Raw genomic sequence first — 15,535 nt, forward strand, 5'->3', positions numbered from 1 at the left:
GTGGGGAGAAAGGAGGAGGAGGGGAGATATAATTGGGACCTGCGGGTATTTCTGGCCATGTCTGTGATGGGAGGCAGATGGGGATTCAGGCTCAGGAAAAACTTCCAGACTCTTAACTTATTGCAAGGAGGGACCTGAGGGGTGGCAGTGAGCAGCCAAAGGAGTCCAAGCAGAAATTCTGCACAGGATGTCTGTGTGCTGGGGAAGGAATCTCCTGCTACATGGGCCATTGGCTGAGAAGACCCCCTGAGCTTCTGTTGGTGACATCTGAACCTGCTTGGTGCTGATTCCTGGGCTCTGACCTGAGACCTCTGGGTTCTGAGCTGTGATATTGTTTCTGAGCTGGGATCTCCGGGGTCTTGGTTCAGGGTCGGGGCCTCTGGGTTCTGAGCACCAGTGAGGACAGAGCGCTGGGAGGAGGGGACTGGCTGGGGTCCTGTGGGAGGGAGGAGGGGGCTGTGTGGTGTGACCTGCTCGGGACACAGTTAGAGCTGCATCTTTATTGGAGGAAGTGGGAAGGAGGTGGCAGCAGGGCTGGCCAAGGGAGGCTTGGAGGGTGGGCAACAAGCAGGGCCTCACTCAACGATAGTGTGGCCAACTCTGGATGATTTGGTAGAGCTGATCACCTGGAGAGAGCGTGGCCTGCACATCCCGGTGTCCTTTGAGCTCATAGTTGGATCTCAGAGCTCCCCGATCCACACCACAGGCCAACAGATTCTGAGCTGCCCGGACGGCCCGTTTTGGGGGCACCCGCTCTGCAGAAGCAGATGGAAAAGTTAGGCTGGTGCTCCCTCCAAAGGGCAGAGGTAGTAGGGGGTAGTGGTTTGTGTGCTCTGAGCTGGTTTTATTCCCTCTGTGTCTCAGTTTCCTCATCCCCAGTAGGGCTAATGGTTACTTTTTGTAAAACCCACAGAATGGTGTCTGGCTCAGGGGAGGCCCTTATCAAGTATGGTTATCTCGATGGTGATGGCTTGTCCTCCCCCTCTGCCCCCAGACCTCTGTCCTGTCCACAAGAGCCACCATCTATTAAATACTTCCTAGATGCCCTGGGCTGGCTTGAAGATTTTTTTTTTTTTTTTGGTACTGGGGATTGAACTCGGGATCTTGCGCTTGCAAGGCAGGCAGAGGAACCACTGAGCTAAATCCCCAGCCCTGAAGATTTTATATAGATCAACTAATCCTCACTCCCGCCCTGAGGTTGAAAATGATCTCATTACCGGAAGAGGAAGTGAGCTGAGGAAGTGCAGTCCCTGGCCTGAGGTCACAGAGCTTGTAGATGGCAGAGCTTCTTAACCACCACCCACACTGCTGTGCCAGCCTCCAGCCCCCAGCTCTATGCCACCCTCCCCCTGGATGTCACTTACCCATGTAGTTGCCCATGAAGCTGATGCCAATGGATTTGGAGTTCCAGTTGGGACCTGAGTGGGCCCCCTTGGTGTTCCAGCCCCGGCCCTCATAGACAAGTCCGTCTTCTCCAATCAGGAAGCTGTGTGGGAGGACAGGGGCTGGACTAAGGGAGGGCTTATGGGGGCAGCGCCTCACCCGCCTTCCTGCCACAGCAATGTCCCCAGCATCAACCTGACCCCTTCGCTTTCCACAATAATAATGACCATGGCCATTTATTGAGCCCTGTGCCACATGCCAAGCACAGCTCTTAATGTACCTTTTTCTCATCTGCAAGACAACCCTGTGAGCCACTACCACCCCCATGTCATGTAGAGTCAGAGAGGTGGAGTCATCTGTCCAGTGTCACCCAGCATTTGGGCAGAGCCTGACTTGCACCCACGTGGTCTTACTCCTTGCTCTCTCCTGCCTCTCTGGAGGATTTGTTGAGCTCTCGCTTTGCCACACAACCTGAGGTAGGTAGTTGTCTTCCCCTTGTGATATGGAGGAGCAGAGACTCAGAAAGCCACATGGTTTGCACAAGGTTATGCCCCTCAGAACTCTGCCCTTCCCCCAGCCTGCCTCTGGCCTTTGGGGTCCACTTGGGGAACAGAATTAGGAGCTCAAGGGCTGAGGTCACATGTGCCTCTGGAGGGTCCCAATCCTGGCAGCAAAGCCTTCAGGCTCATTCAGTTCGTCCTGACTGAGTGAGGCTCCCTGGGCACCTTGGCATGAGCCAGATGGGTCTGCAGGATCTGCAGGCTCACAGGGTTGGAACTTCCAGTCCAAGCCCTGGGTCTGCCACTTAGGAAGCCAGCTCACAGAATCCACCTCCCAGAAGACTGGTCACCCAGTGGTGCTGGCTGCTGGATCTGGGCTGGGTGGTTCTGCTGGCACCTGGCTCTGGGAGGGGGCTGTTTGTATATTTGTTACCTGGATACATCAAGTTTAAACCTCAGCCACCATTGCCAGGGGATACAATCAAGATCCCCATTTACAGGTGAGGAAGCGGAGGCTTGGAGAGAGAATGTGATATTGACAAGGAGGGGTGTTGAGAATGTCAGATGCTGAATCCTGAAATCTGGGGAGTAGACATCTTCTCCATAGGCCATTTAGACCAGCAGTTGCAGGGCCAGGCTGCAACTTCCTAACTCCTAGGGAACAGTTAGATGGGAGCATCTGACCCCTGGAAATAGAGCCCGGAAGTTGGAGCCTTTGAATGATGCGATCTGGAGTGGGAGAGGCTGAGGATACCCTGGCAGCTTTGAGGCTTCTCTGGGATCTGCTGGTGCAGTCTCTGGGTGGGACCTGGCATGCTGCATTCCCAGCAAACTCTTCGGGTGCTTGAGATGTTCACTTTGTCCCGAGGGACACCCTGTAGTGTTCAGATGTTCCCTGTCTCTGTGGAAGCTCTGGTGTGGATCGCAGCCTGGTGCACTGGAAAGGCAGGTGGGCACAGCCTGAGGGCGATCCAACCAACCCCAGGCTGTTTCTGCCCTCCAGCCCGCTGCAGCCTGTTCTCCACACAGCAGTCAGAGGAAGCCCCTTAGAGCTGTCGGTGTATGCCCCTGTGCTGGTCAGAACCGTCCATGGCTCCCGTTTTACTCAGAGTGGGAACCCAAGTTCTCATTGTGGCCAACAAGTCCTGGCCCACCCTTTCCTCACTCTACACTCCCACCCCACCCCACCTGACACCAGTGAGGTCTGCTTGCTGGGCCTCGTGGCATTTGATTTGCACCTGTGTCCTCCCTCATGCAGCATTCCTCAGCTGCCCCATCCTAGAGCCACCTCAAAGCCACTGCCTCATGCAGGCCTCGCTCTCCTCAGGCCTCTGAAGGAGCCATAGAGGATCTGGTTTCAGTTTCTGAGGTCACCCTCGACTGCCCTGTTTCTTTTACCCACCACTTCCATCACTCTCGGGTCTGTCTTGTTTCTCTCCTGTTCAGCTCTGCTGGTCTTTAAACCGAACACAGGATAAAGCCACACTGCCCCCTGCTGTGTCCTCATTCTAGTCTCCTGCACACTGCCTGGTACACAGTCGGTGCCTAATGGCAATAGCCCATGGGCTTGCGGCTCCTGTGACACGCTAGGCAGTGTCCTAGGTGTGTTGAGGCCCCAGGCCATCTCAATCCCACTGACTGCTGAGGGGTAAGCTGAGAGGACAGGACCAGTCCCTGCCCGGGAGGGAGCTGCACTGCGTCTCAGCGGGTCCCACTTCATCAGCGTGGATTTCTCTTCCCGATAGGGCACCTTTTAAAAGGGGATCCTTTTGTAGAGGAGGGGAGAGAGGTGATGGGCATCTGGTGCTGGGCAAAGCCTGCCCCTTCCCATAGCATCTGCTACCCGCCCCTGCCCAGCTCCGGGAGTGACCCCGGAGGTACAGTGAGCTGTCCAGCAGGTCTGCCTGGGCCCCCAGGGCCTCTGTCCCTGCCCATCCCAGGGCCGCCTGGCCTCCCTCCGGACTCACTTGTAGCCCACGTCGCACCAGCCCTCCGTGCGCATGTGATAGTACTGCACGTTCCGGGCCTGCTGCTCACAGGAGGTCGGGCAGTCGCAGGTGCTGCCCGCCGTGTGCGATATCACCACGTAGCGTGCCGGCAGGGTCATGCGCTCGGTGCAGTCGGAAGCCAAGGCCTTCCAGTCCCTCCGAGGTACGATGGAGCCGCAGCTGCTCTGGCCCCGAGCTCCCTGAGCCACTCCGAGGAGGGCAAGGAGGATCCAGGCAGGCAGCGTGCAGCGGCTGGACATCGTGGGGAGACAGCTCGAGGACAGCTAGGGATGCTCTACCTTGCAGGCTGCCTTTATCTGCAGGCTTGCGTGGGTGGGGTGGGGCCTTCCTGTGGGGAACTGTCTGGGTGGGGTACATTGGACTCTAGACACAGCTTCCTCCTCTGGCAGCTCTGGAACAGGCCTGGGACTGGTCTCGCTGTGGTTTCAGGAAGAACCAGGGTCTGGACAGCTGCCCTGCTTTGTTTTCTCTTGGTGGGGCATTGGATAACTTACCTGGAACTTGCACCAGAGGGAGAGGCCCAGGGCTTTGGCACATCTCTTCCTGCAGGTAACAAAGGTTCCCATTTTTTAAACACTTAATTCCTCAAGACTGATGACATTAAACTCTTGTGGGAAACTAAAGAGGTTAGTATTGGTAAGCACGTTTCACAAATGAGTAAAACAAAGTTGGGAGAGTGGAAGTCAGTTGCTGAGATCTGACAGGTGGTAAAGCCTGATGGTCCAGACGACACCCCCACCCCCCCACCCCCCGCCCCAAGCCAGGCTGCCTGCTGTTGAATTCTGGTCACTTTCTCCTGCCTGAGCCCTGACAGGTTGTCATGGGCTCACATGGATTCTTGCTTAGTGCTCATAGAAATTAAAACTAAAGCAACAGTGTGAATTTCCAGGCAAAGCCTTAATTAAAAAGTAAAAGAAAGGGAAGCACAACTCTGACAAAGATCAAGCCTATCTCCTGACAAAGGAAAGTAAGAGAAGATAGTCTCCACAGTTGGAGGAATGGAAGGGTCTGTTCACAAAGGAACGGAGACCAGCTTTATGGGTGCTGTGGTGGTCTGGGGTCCTGTTGATCATTATCTCAGTCCTGGTTTTTAAAAATTTTGAGACAAGGTCTCTCTCACTAAATGGTCCGGGTTGGACTCAAACTTTTTTTTTTGGTACTGGGGATTGAACTTGCGCTTGCACAGTAGGTGGCAAAACCACTGAGCTAAATTCCCAGCCTAAGGAGACTAGTTCCTATGTTTGATCCCCATTTGAATTTACTCCTCTGTCAATTACCTGTTCATTTGCCCATAATGAAATGGGTTGTTTTTATTATCAATTTGCAAAACAGAGAATCCCTAACTGGGATTATTGAGTTGTTGGATATGTTCTGTGCATCTCAGTTCTTTTTAGAGGTATTAAAATGTAATGTATACACAGGAAAGTACACAACTGAGCTTTCAATAGAATTAATAGAATTAAGAGAGTGCAGAGCTCTATTAATCTTCACAGAGTGCATGCACTCAAGTATCCAGCACCCAAATGAAGAAACAGATCTTCATTTAAAATTTTCATAGATATTGCCAGACACCATTGCAAAAAGATTTTGTATTTATTTTTACCTAGCAGTGTAACCAGTTTAACATGTTTTACTGATCCAAGATTGATACCTGATTGTTGTTTATTTAGATTTCCTTCAACATTACAGAGGTGTTTTTGTCTTTTAGACATATTTATGGCTGTTTGCATCCAAGTTTTGTGAATTATCCATTCATTTGTTTTAATCATTTTCCTCCTGGGCTGTTGTGTATGGGGAATAGTAACCCTGGGACTGTCAAATGTATTGTAGAAATTTTTCTCCAGTCTGTTTAAAAGCATCCTTTTTTCTTCTTTTATGCTTTCTGTATCTTCTGTCCTGTCTTGCATTAAGAAGACCTTTTCATGCTGAGATTATAAACATTTTCTATTTGAAAAAGGATTGTTATTTTGTGTTTTACTTTCAGACCGTTAGAAGGGCTAGCTGTTCCCCCAGAATTATTTATTTTATGGTTAGGCCTGGTTTTAAATTTCAGGATTCCCACTTGTTAGCTGGATGACCTTGGGCAATTGGGCAGCATTTGACGTAAATGACCACTTCCTTGAAATGTTCACTTCCCTTAGGTTCTGTGACCTAAGACTGTCTTCGTTTTCCTTCTGGTTCTCTGTTTTATTTCCTTTCTTTCAGACTCATTTTTTTCCCTTCCTGAACCATCACTACATTTATTTATTTAGCATTACTGGGATGGAACTCAGGGCCTCACACTGACCCACACTCCCAGCCCTTTTTATTTATTTTTTTAAAATTTGTTTTTTTTTTGTACCAGAGATCAAACTCAGGACCTTGTGCTTGCAAGGCAGGTGGTGGAACCACTGAGCTAAATCCCTGGCCCCCCTTTTTATTTTCATTTTGAGACAGAGTCTCACTAAGTTGTCCAGGCTGGGGTCAAACTTTCAATCCTCCTGCCTCAGCCTCCTAGAGTGCTGAGATTATATTCACGTTGTTACATCCGAGAGATGAGCACTGCTGCTCTGTTTTTCAAGCACCCTACTGGGATCTTAACTCAGCCCCAATAAAAACTTAGAGGGACAACGTTTAATGAAAGGAAGACACTTTTGTAAAGAGGAAAAGGAAGGGAGACGAAGAAGATAGACAGCTGCCCTGATAAAGAATCCGGGTATGGGGCTCAGAAAGATGGAGGACCCGTGGGCCCTTTGTCCCCAGCTGCTTTTATAGGGGGTGAGTGGCCCTGCCCCCGCACCCGGAACTGACCATAACCAGGCTGGCTTCCGGGCACCTCTGCCTAATGTCATTTCTTCTGCTGCTCTACATGCAGCTTATTTCTGTCTGTTTACTTGTCCTTGACCTACCTTTTAAGGCCTCTCTTTGGGGTGGGCAGCTAGTTGGCAAGGGTGCCCTATTCTTGGCTAGCTTAGAGTTAGTAAGGGGGCGTGTGGATGTCTGTTGTACTCTATGATGACCCTAGAGTGAATAATATAGTGAGTCTAGAGTGAATACACATGCATATAAGTGCACAGGCATATATGTTAGTGCACAGGTGTGCGTACACACTCCCTTAAAGTTAGACGGCCGCCCTCTTGCTTCTCCTACATTTTATTGGGGGGGGCTTATCGTTTGTGCACCTGGTTTTCTCTCTGTGCCCTGTTTGTCAGCATTTTTTTTTCTGGTCTTGGTGCAAGTCCCAAGGCCATTTGGTGCCTCTCTTTATCTGGTTTTTCTTTCTGTCTCTACCCCCTGTTCATGACTTATTTATTCTCAGGGGAATTTTTCTAGTAAAATTTGTGTTTTATTCTTTCTAGCCAGGGTTAGGTGGAAGACTCAATGAGGCTACCATTCTATTTTGTTTGCAGACAGTGTGCTGTCTGTACTGCACTGTACCTGTGCATGGATTTGAAGCCTGTGTCTAGGTGGGTCACCATACCTGCCAATTACACTCTACTTTTCCTCCCCAGTGATGTCATCCACATCATGGCTTTGGCTACCACTGAAATGCAGATTGGTTCCCAAATTTCAGTGTCCAGCCCAAAGTTCTCAGCTGAGCTCTGGATCTATGTACCACCAACCTCCTTGACATCTCCACTTGATGTCCCACTGGCATCTCCAGTACAAGATGACTTATTTTCTCCATCATATCAGCGCTTTTTCAGGAGTCTCATCCAAGGGAGTGGTGTCACCATCAATCTATCTGTTCTAAAAACCATAAATCTGAGCACCTTCCTTGAAATGTTCCTTGTCTTGTATCAAGCTCCCCAAACAATGCCCAATACAGAACAGATGCTCAATAAATATTCTACTTTTTTTTTTTTTGGTACCAGGGATCAAACTTGGGTCCTCGCGCTTGAGCAGGAGGCGACGAAACCACTGAGCCAAATCCCTGGCCCTCAATAAATATTACTTGATGAAGGACACCATACTGCTGTTACCTCCTAAATACCTTACTCATCAGATTCCTTCTATTTCCACTCCTCCCACCCTGTTCCAACCCCCTCTCCTCTGGCCTGTATTCTCTTCCCCTCCTCAGTGATCCCCTGGCATGCACTCAAGCCCTATGAGGTCCAGACTCAGCTGATCAGGTCTTTTCTGAAGGTCACCCTCCAAATGGGTCACATTCTCCTGTGGCTTCTTATGACCCTTAGGATGGGTCCTAAGCTCCCCGCCACGTGACAGCAGAGCCTGAAAAAATCGCCATCCTGCCCTCCCTGCTGCCCCTGAGCACAGGTCATCTACCCTGCCCCCATGGAGGTTTCATACGCACAGAACAAGGTTTCACTAGGGGAACTTTGAGAAATTGAGATCTTTGTACTTCAGCCTGAAGGTTACAAAACACTGAGGTGCCTTTTGTAAGAAGATAGGAATATTTACACATCAGCCTAAGAGGGAGACGAGCCTTGTGGGCGTTTGCTACAGCTTCAATGGGTAATTGTTACAGTGCTTTTAGTCCTTTTAAAACTTTTATTTCTATCAGTACATGATTGTGGCACACAATGATTACATTCATCACAAGGGGGTCGGTATATGTGCATAGCTCATCTTAATTCTTTTTACGTCCTCGTCCCCTCTTTTCTCTCCCCATTCCCTCCGTCTCTTGGGTTTCTAGTTTTGAGTCTATATTACTTTGTACTTTTTTTTTTTTTTTTTGGTGCCGGGGATCGAATTCAGGACCTTGCACTTTCGAGGCAGGCACGGTGCCACTGAGCTAAATCCCCGGCCCCTACTTTGTACTTTTTGACAGGAGGAAATTAGATTTACTCTCTGTATCTTTTAGAAAATTGAGTTTTTAAATATTTGAGTCACTGACTGACTTTAATGTTATAATTAAGCCAACGTGAAAACTCAGATTCTCTTGGAGTTATAAAAATACATTTGTTTTCTTTGTTGTATCAAAAATAATAGAACCAAAGTTAAGTAATGATGACCTCAAGGATATGTTTAAAATGAAAGGCAGTGTCTTAATTTTTTTTCTTTGATGTTTCTATTCCTGGACTGCCCACTTCCTTGTGCCCTATCCTAATTGTCACTGAGTGTTCATTCCATGTTACCTCCTCAGAGTGATACGTCCTATCTCATTTCTCAGAGTTGGAAAAAAATCTGTGTATCTCTACCCCCCCCATTTTCTCTTTGTATAGACAATTGAGTTCATAATTAGGTTCATCAAGTAATTCACTGTCCAAACCATGACATGTGAGACTGAGGGAGGAGCGCTTAATGACTGTGCTGGGCCAATACGTGTGCACAGGACTGTCCCAAACACTCCTAGATGGATAATTGCTGCTTTTAGAGATAAGGCAGGAGCCAGGTGTGGTGGCACAGGGCTGTCATTCCAGCATTCTGGGAGCTGAGGTGAGAGCCCAGCCTGGGCAATTTAGCAATTTAGAAAAAAAATATAAAAGGGCTGGCATATGGCTCAGTGTGAAAGCCTTAGGTTCAATCCCTAGTACTGGGGGGAAAATAGATAATGAAAGGGGTGTGGTTTCCCCCTTTTACTCGTCATTATATCCTTACTTAGTCAGTGGTGCATAGGTGTGGGTTACACATATTAACCTATTCTCAGCTTCTCCGTCGGTGAAATGGACTGAATGACAGTCCCTCCCTCGTAGGGCTGTTTTTAGCACCAGGGATGCCCCATGTGTAGGTTTCTGGGCAGGAGTGCAGTGAAGGGCTACAGAGGAACTGCTAAGAGTTAAAAATCATTTATCAAGGTACCAGTTGCTAAACAAAATATGGTCCCCACTAGACAACTTTCAGAAATGTGTTATGTACACGTGCCAATTCCCCACAATGAGTGTGGTCCTTATATACTAAACATGCACTAGTCAAAATCAAAATAAAAAAAAGATAAGTGCAAAGCAACAGTCTACACCAAATAATTGAATAGCACTGTTTCAACGCGGATTTCCTTCCTGCTGAAGACCATGGTTCACTCTGGGGAGCTGGGGTGGCAGGAGAGGGGGAAGTAGCTTTTCCTGAATTACCTGTTTGGGCACCCTACATTTTTTGAGTCACCCGGGGATCCTGTCAGTTCTTTTTGCAGTCATTTAGGAAACCCACATGATAGACACCATTTTTCTTCCTCTTTATTCATGAGGCTTATTACTCTCCTATCCCCCCACATCCAGACAATTTCTGTTTACCAGGTGCTTGCAGGAAGTGCCCTTTTAAGTTCCTCAAGAGGAACCAGAGACTGGAATGCCCAGCTGAAGTTTAGAATTCTTGGATATCCTAAAATTCTGCGCAGGAGTATGGACGCTTTGGGTGGAGTGCCTAATAGCTCCCAACGGGCAGCCCACCTCTTTTTCCTAAACCCCCTTCCTCCTATTCCACCATCGGGGTGGGCTCTGGGAGCATCGTTAGCTCTGACCGTGGGCTTGGGTTTGGCACTGTGGGAGATGCTTCGGGCTTCCCCGCAGTTTCCTCCTCCCACCGCCAGAGGGCATCTTCGGAGTTTGTCCTCATCCGCAGGCTTTCGTGTCAGCCTAGTGCGGGTCCTGTTCTGGGTTTTTCCCAGGAGCCTGCCTCTCCCGGGGAGTTGTTTTCTCCCATTACTAGTAATTGCAGTCGTAATATGGAATACCAGGAGCAAAGGGTTTCTGAGTTTTATGCTGATGCCCAAGGTTATACAATATTTCAGTCTCAAAGTGACTCTAGGCTCAGAGAGCCACGATGAGGAGAGAGACAAGGGTGGTCCAGCCGAGGTCCTGGTGTAAGCAAAGGCCTGGAGGAGATAAGAGGCAGCTAATGTGGAACTATAAGGTTGGTGTTGCTGGGGTGTAAAGGACTGGGGTGTGTGGGGAGCTCGAGGCTGCCAGGACAGCAGAGCCAGACCATACCCAGGCTTGGTGGGCAGGGCGAGGGTCGGGACTTCATGCTGCAGGAAGGAGGGAGTCGAGAAAGAGCGTTTCAGGTGGGAGTGGTGCCTCCCATTTTGTATTGTTAGGGACTCATTCTGGCTGTTGTGTGCAGCAGAGAAGAAGAGGGTCTGGGCGAGCACTGGCACTCTTGAGGGAATCTCGTAACCAAGGAAGCTTCTAGGAGCCAGTCTTCAACCACAAGTGAAGCTCAAATTAGTGTGGTTAGCACCTCAGGAGGGAGAGAAGACTCAGAAAGAGACCCAAGTCTGTGATGGTCTTTTTGGGGCCACTGGAATTAGCCTCCGCTAAAGTCAACCCTCTGACACAGTTCTTCCCTTTGCTACTCTGTACATGGAGTTTAAAATTTTTTTCTTTTGTTTTCTATTTGCCAGGTGATCAGGACTGTTGTATCTACTGTATCTTTGAAAGGCAGTCTACTTCTAGGCTGAAAAGTAGTCCGCCCAAAGACACCTGTACCCTAATCCCTGGAACCCGGGAGTGCTAATGGCTATGGCAAGGCAAGAACAACAATGACACAACCCCAAAGAGATGCTTTAGAGATGTGATTGTGTAAAAGGTTTTGAGATGAGGGAATTATCCCGGATTAACTAGGTATGTCCACATCTACAATCACATGTGTCCCTACAAGAGGGAGGCAGAGGGATATTTGACCAGTTAGAGGAGGAGAAGCTGTGGGGGGAGAGAGACAGAGACTGTATCAGTGCGGCTGCAGCTGAAGGAACCTTGGGAGCCACCAGTGGCTGGAAGAGGTCAGGAAAGAATTCTTCCCAGAACCTCCAGGGGGAGTGTGGTCCCGCTGACATGTCCATCCTAGACTGTGGTACTCTAGAAGTGTGAAAGAATAAATTTTGTTTATTTTACTCCACTGAGTTTGTGATAATTCATTACAGCATGAAGAGGAAACTAATACAATAGTTGAAGCCAAAATGTTCAAGTTCAAATCCAGATTTTTATATTTACAAGGCTGAGATCTCAGCACTCTGGGACTTGATGCAGGAGAATCACAAATTTAAACTCAGGCTGGGCAACTGAGTGTCTTAGAAATCCCATCTCAATAACAAGTAGGAATGAACACTAAAGGCACAGAACAGTAATTTTAATGTTCAGTGGAATTTATGTGCACAAATAAAACACATGACAACAACAATGGGAGAGTTTACATCGGGTAAGTGGGTTGTAATGGTGCAGTCATATTAGGAACTTGTGAGAAGCAGTAATGAGTCTGACTGAATACAAATGCGTGGTGTAAACTCTTTGGTGGCCACTGCTAAGATAATAAGAGATGTAAATTAACAAATTAGAAGAAAAGAAAATGGAGTTGGAAAAGCTAGATCTCCAAAGAAAGTAAGGAGAAAACCATCATGTATGAATTGGCCAACTAGAAATAGTGAGATGGAAGTTTTAAATGCAAACTTATCCATAATTATGTTAAGATAAGTGGGGAAAGTCCCACAGAAAAAACTAGGGTGAACAGACACATTTAAAAGAAAACTAGGAAAGCAGCTATGCTGCTCACAGGAAATACACTACAAACATGGGAAGTATGAAATCAAGAGCATGAAAAAGTATAGAAATTCAGACTCTAACCCAAAGAAGCCACTGTACCGGTACTAACATCACAGAAGGGTGTTAGACAAGAAATATTATTAGAGACTAACAGAGTCAGTGCAACAGAAAACTGTTACCATCGTAATTCAGAATGCTCCCAATCACAGAGCTGTAATACCCATAAAGCAAAATGAGCAGAATAAATAATAGACACAAAACACTGCAAAAGGCATTCACACATCTCTTTGAATAACCATTGTGCAGGCAGAGATCAAACCCAAAGGACACAAGTTTCAGCTCCAGAATTCGCTTTACAGAATTCATGTGCGTAGAACAGATGCAACTCGCACTATTTCGCTCTGCCCTGGGAGCCTTTCCCGAAGCTCACCAGACACTAAAACCAAAAGAATAACAGGGTTGAAAGGAAGTGTTGAGTAGGTGGAGTACAGAAGGTTTTCAGGGTAGTGACCCTACTCTTCTGGACACTGTGAGGGTGGACACAACATTACGCATTTCTCTGAGCCCCTACAATGCACCACACCAGGAGGGAATCCTGATGAGAAGTATGGACTTCCGATGATAATGATGTGCCAACCTACGCTCAGCAGTTGTCACAAATATATCTCTCTGATGGTGCCTATGTCCCAAAAGAAAACCATCTTACCAAAACCAACACCAAAAGAAGGAGAAAATGTTAAAGTCCCTCAAATGTTTAAGATATTCAACCACAAAGAAACATTTTGCTTTAGGCCAAGGCTTCGCTGGTTTGCAGGCTTCCTTGGTGAATTCTTCTAAGTGCTGAAGGGTGAAACAGCATTCTTACACAGCTCAAGCAGAACCTGGATGTGGGACCCTGAGCCCAGGGACAGGGCTGGCAATGCTGCTGCCCCCCACTTGACCCCCCGGGTCCCCCCCGCCCACATCCGCACCCCGACTCTTCCCTTCCCCGCAGTCCTCCCCCCAGACACTGCTCCTTGCCTAGGTGTCCCCTCCCTGCCTCCATGGCGACCAGACACTCGCTTCCCTTCCCTCAGCTTCAGCCTTTTCCGCCCCACCTGCCACCCCATGCTTCTCCCGCCCACAGCAGGGCACCCAGAGACCTTCCCGGCTCCCTGTGTACACCCCCTGCCCACATCACCCTGCTCTGCATCCGTGCTGCACCCCCATGTATCTGACAAGACTGGGCACACTCAAAACCCTCACCCACCCCTGCACAGGCTCAAACACTCAGGGGCCTCCTGCACTCCCAGCCCAGGGACATGTATCCCCTCCTGCCGACCCCTCTGCCTCAGAAAGACCATCCGCATCACCTTGTTCTAGGTACCTCCAGGCCCCCAGTTCTGGGGCCCAGCACCTCTGCACCCCATAGCGGCCACCCCCATGCATCTTCCTGATGAGGCCAAGGCTGCAAGAGCCTTCGTGACCACACCACCTCCTAGGGCCCCGCCAAGTGCTGCCCCTCCTGCGGCATCCATCCAACACCCCACACCCTCCGGAGGCCCAGCAGACTCACTGGTCTCCCTGGAGACAGTTGCCTGCCACTCATCACCCAGACCCGCCACCACCACCCTGGCCCACCGTCCCCACCACACACAGACCCGAGCACGGTTCCCCTTCTCCCCCAGGAGCCCCAGGAGCCTCCAGGAGCAGCAGTCAGAGTGGTAGGTGGTGCAGGGGTCTGCAGACCACAGACACCGTTTCCAGTGTCCTCTCCCTACTGTCACTTTTAAAATATTTGAATGACTCATGCCCATGTTTCCGTCTGGCATTTAGCTCAGAGCCTTACTCCTGAGCTATGTCTCCAGCTATTTTTTTTTCTTTTTTCTTTTTTTTTGAGATAGGATCTGCTCAGTTGCCCAGGCTGGCCTCTAACTTGATGCGAACAGAGATCAGTGGCAGGATCTGGCTGAGGGAAGGGTGGCGCTTCTTAGGAAAGTCCATTAGAAAGAAAACAGCCTGACTTGAATATCCCTTGTTGGAAATGTCAAAAACCGAAGGCAAGAATTTAGACTTTTGGTACAATGAAGAAAATGGGTTTTTGTTCATTCCAAAAGGTGTAAAGTAGGATAGAAGACATAAAGATAGGCAGAGAGGAGACAAGGAAAATCATAATGAAGAATTGTACTTTTAAAAAGACTGCAACTTCCGGGACACGGGTGAAGGCGCGGGACGCCATGCACATCAGCATTTCCCTGTTACTGAGGCTCCTTTCCTCCCACCACACCCCAACTTCCTCAAGAGTACTCTGCCACCACAAACTGGCTTAGCTGAGAAAGTAACAGCACGAGCCGGATTTTAATATAAAGCCACAGTTGAGAGAATTCAAACAAGCTTCAATTGCCCATCTTTTAAAAATTGGGCTGGTACCTGCAAAATTGGGTGGTACCCATTTTGGGGGGTGTCCACCACCTTTCCCTGGGGTTTCCTACAACTCTAGAGAAGCATAAATGTCCCCAGTGCTAGGAAATAGCATTTCTCTGAGATATTCCTTTCTCTGAATGCCTGGACTCTGCTGTTGAGTGTGTCATTTAAAATTCTGCCTGAGAAACACTTCCAGTGACCAGGCTTGAGAATTCTGTTGTTACAATAGGGTTCAGTGAACCTGCAAGCAGATTCTGTAGATCCTTCAGGTTTAGGTTCATTATCTCTGTGGGAATCTGGGACCACGTCTGAGGACAGTTAAAACAGTGATTGACTAAAAAAAAAAAAAAAAACTAAAAAAAAAACAGTGATTGACTCATTTCTCAAGTGTTGGTTGCCAAGTGGTAATATTTTGATTTTATTTTTCTTTCTTGTATTAGTATTCTTCTGTGGGGCAGAGTGTTTTCTTTTTCCTCTGCTCTCTTTTCATTAGCACAAAGGATTCAAGAAAATTTTGTGTTCCATGTCTTAGATTTCAGGTCTTGTAATTTTTTTTGGAGGCTCAAATTGCCCGGAGTTTATACAGTGGGATCCCGTGCATGCTGGCCCTGAAGCCTTCTGAAAATGTTTGAGGAGTTCTAAAGAACATCTCTACTGTTGGTATCAAGATTTTCTACAGTCATCAGAAATCTTTGCTTCCCCTGGCTGGAAACAGCCACTTCTACAAGGACTTCACATGAGAATGGTCTTTCGAAGGGCCAGGAATTTAGCTCAGTGGTTCTGCCACCTGCCTCACAAGTGCAAGGTCCCGAGTTTGAAAAAAAAA

At 48.4% G+C, this 15,535-nt stretch overlaps 1 protein-coding gene across 1 annotated transcript; it reads right to left on the reverse strand.

Moving 5' to 3' along the window:
• Positions 1 to 36: 36 nt before the first annotated feature.
• Pglyrp1 (peptidoglycan recognition protein 1) lies at positions 37 to 4,172 on the reverse strand. The gene is made up of 3 exons (XM_004867122.4): positions 3,851 to 4,172; positions 1,365 to 1,486; positions 37 to 755 (listed from the first exon to the last, which is right to left on the reverse strand). The coding sequence occupies exons 1-3, from the start codon at positions 4,129 to 4,131 to the stop codon at positions 580 to 582; spliced, it is 579 nt and encodes a 192-aa protein (XP_004867179.1). The 5' UTR covers positions 4,132 to 4,172; the 3' UTR covers positions 37 to 579.
• Between the last annotated feature and the right edge of the window lie 11,363 nt (positions 4,173 to 15,535).

Source organism: Heterocephalus glaber, unplaced genomic scaffold (genome assembly GCF_053883595.1).
Source record: "Heterocephalus glaber isolate CG9 unplaced genomic scaffold, H.glaber_assembly_v1.0 deba00001744, whole genome shotgun sequence".
In the NCBI taxonomy this organism is placed as follows: domain Eukaryota; kingdom Metazoa; phylum Chordata; class Mammalia; order Rodentia; family Bathyergidae; genus Heterocephalus; species Heterocephalus glaber.

Bases quoted from the DNA above. Each gene is read 5' to 3' on its own strand.
- Pglyrp1 (XM_004867122.4), bottom strand. From the start codon at position 4,131: ATGTCCAGCCGCTGCACGCTGCCTGCCTGGATCCTCCTTGCCCTCCTC. The intron at 1,487-3,850 runs GTGAGTCCGGAG...CCTCCCACACAG, and splicing joins TGGTGCGACGTGGGCTACAA to CTTCCTGATTGGAGAAGACG. The intron at 756-1,364 runs GTAAGTGACATC...CTGCTTCTGCAG, and splicing joins CTTCATGGGCAACTACATGG to AGCGGGTGCCCCCAAAACGG.